Source organism: Archocentrus centrarchus, chromosome 13 (assembly GCF_007364275.1).
Source record: "Archocentrus centrarchus isolate MPI-CPG fArcCen1 chromosome 13, fArcCen1, whole genome shotgun sequence".
In the NCBI taxonomy this organism is placed as follows: Eukaryota; Metazoa; Chordata; class Actinopteri; order Cichliformes; family Cichlidae; genus Archocentrus; species Archocentrus centrarchus.
The window spans coordinates 10,854,230-10,857,164 of NC_044358.1; the positions used below are offsets into that span (position 1 = coordinate 10,854,230).

At 35.9% G+C, this 2,935-nt stretch overlaps 1 protein-coding gene across 1 annotated transcript; it reads right to left on the reverse strand.

The window, feature by feature from the left end:
- Nucleotides 1–365: 365 nt before the first annotated feature.
- On the reverse strand, nt 366–1,394 carry LOC115790119 (olfactory receptor 11A1-like). The gene has a single exon (XM_030743788.1). It carries the CDS (start codon nt 1,392–1,394, stop codon nt 366–368), a length of 1,029 nt encoding a protein of 342 aa, XP_030599648.1.
- Nucleotides 1,395–2,935: the final 1,541 nt, after the last annotated feature.

A 2,935-nucleotide genomic window follows, 5' to 3' on the forward strand; every position in this document is an offset into this window, starting at 1 on the left:
GGTTTAGAGTCTTGTATCATACTGAAAAATAACTGGCTGACATTAAATGACTAAAGTGCTGACATAGTAAAGAATCAGATCTTAAAAGTTAGTCTGCATTTTATTAAAAACTAATATTTGTTTCATTTTTTTTGTTCAGTCTGCAAAGGCTTTAAGTGCAGTTGACAAGTGACCAAATAATCAAAGGATTCGAACAATTAAAAAATAGAAAACGAGCATAAAGAAAGCCAAATGACAATAAGTCAGACATGGCTTTAATTTCTGAAATCATTTTAGATGCTTACAGCAAACTGTGTGGAAACATAGAACATGAGCAGGAAGCCCAGAGAAAGAAAGCTGGAGTCCCTGCTGCAGGGGTCTGGGTGTCATTGCCCCTTACTCTCTCCAAATTTCCTGTCTCCTACTGCACTGTCCTGCCTAAGTTTCAGCATCAAGCATTTACATTTTACCAAGATTAAACTTTTACATATGATTCGGATTTTGGTCAGATTCAGTCCATAGAGTACAGGATTAAAGAGCGGTGGGCATATGAGCCAATATAATGATAAAAAAATATGCAACATAATTGGGACCTGTACCATATTCAATCTGTTTTGAGAAATTTCAAAGAAGGAACCACATGAAAAGTTGAGCAGAGAAGCGAGGTGAGGTGTGCAGGTACTGACGGCTTTCTGTCGGGTCTGTTTGGATCCAGAAAAACACACTTTCAGGATCCTCATGTAGGTGTAAAAAATCAAAGAGACAGAGCATACTGTTACAAGAATAGCACCGAGGACTCCATAGATATTAATGACTCTGGTGTCAGAACAGGACAGTTTAATAAGGGAGTTGTTGTCACAGTACACTTTGTTAATGATGTTTCCACACAGCTGCAGAGGAGCGCTCAGAGAAATCAAAACAGTGATTGCAAGAAATGGACATAACCAAGTTAGAGCAATAAGCAGGGATACCTTGCTAAGGCTCATACGTGTGTGATATTGTAAAGGACAGCAGATGGCAAGATATCTGTCATAAGACATGACAGCTAAGTTACTAAGCTGCAAATTTGCATATGTGTACACACAGAAAATCTGCAGGAAACACAGAGGAGCAGAAACAGTGTGAACATCAGAGAGGATCTGAATCAGGAGGAATGGAAACAGCCCTGTACTACCATACAGCTCATTTACAAACAGGCTGCACAGAAACATGTACATAGGTTCATGTAAGCTTCTGTTCACACAGATAACCACAATCACCAAGACATTGGCAACAATAATAAAAACATATAAAAACACAACAACAATGAAAAATAAATATTTCAGAGCCCCGCTGTCAAGGTAGGCAGTGAGTGTGAAATATGAAACCTGTGATGAGTTCATTGTGATCCTCTTTTTACTTTTACAACACATCATTTAAACTGTGCTCAGAATGAACCACATTTAAGGATCAGGATCACCCTGATGTAACCTGAAAGTAAGTCCCTCCAACTGCACTGAATCACTCCTTGTTTTATCCTTTTCACTGCAGCACCATAACGTCATCATCAGGGGACAGACTCCATGATACTGACTGAGAAAACAATCTTTTTAAATTTCAGTCTTGGAAAAAAAGTGGAAAGATTGAAATGTGTTTCAAAAATAATGAGTCTTTTTTCTCTTTTTCAGTAACACTCTGAATACAAAATTATTTAATATAATAAGATATATTAAAGTTTTCCAACAGTAGATGCTTCCTAGATAATGCAGTAACTTATTAGAGCTTTTAACAAAGACGAGAAACAATGCAGCATCAGATTGTTACATTAATGAAAACTGAACAAACTTGAAGCAACAGAGAGTTTGCCTATAAACATAAGTTGTGCCTTTTGAATATTATATAAAATAAAGTATATAAATAGAAAAGAAAAAAATTGTAGTCAGATTTTTGGGTGTGGATGTTTAAGCTAAATTAAAAGGAAAACTACATAAAGACAAAATATTTGGTTCAGTGCAGTGTTAATTTCATTGACGAAATATTTTCGTCATAGTTTTCGTCGACGACCATTTTTTTCATGACGATAACGAGATGATAACTAAATAAAAGAATAAAAACGAAGACAAAATTAATTGACGGTTTCGTCAGCGAATGAAAACAAGAAGAAAATGCTTGGCGGGGACGACATCCAGTCAGAACTTATTTAACTTTGTGACAGGGCGGGACATCCAATCAAAACATCCAATCAAACGCACAGTTGCACAAATTTGCTCTAAACCCAGGAAGGCCAAACTAGCCTGTGATTTGTTCCTTCTGATAGAACTAAGTTATGTAAATGTAACAGGCCCCGTTACAGAGGGCGTGAAGACAGATTACGCTCCTGTAAAACAGGAGAAATAATGAGCGGAAGAAACGTGCTGCCGTTCGTCTGGCCAGTCTGGCCAGAATTTATTCACATAAAATAAACATCCCTGTGTCTTTTGTCACTTACTTCAGCCACAATTCCATTAACAATGTTGTCATTTAAAGTCACATACCATTACAAATAAAAGTACCTTTCAGAGCGTCCTGCTGTAAAACGCTCGTATTATCTCAGTAAGGTGGTGTTAATGATCAGGTGTGTGGGAAGCAGGTGATACGCTAATGTTAATATTATTAATAATATTCCATAACTTTTAATAAATGTTAAATTTTGTCTAAGTGTGTATAATGACTAATTCAAGGTAACTGAAGAAAAAGCATTTACATTTTACACCCTTTATATTTTAGTCAACTAAATCAACTGTAGATTTAGTCGACTATATTCTATTTTTTTTCCCCCAATTTCTTTATTAAAGTTTTCCAATATAGCAAAGTTACAAAAATAGATAAAAAGGGAAAGGAAAAAAAGACACTAAGAAGACAAAGAACAGTGAACGGGTAAACAACATTTGGCAACTAGTCATTATTGACATATGCAGGTAGATTGAAAAAAAAATGG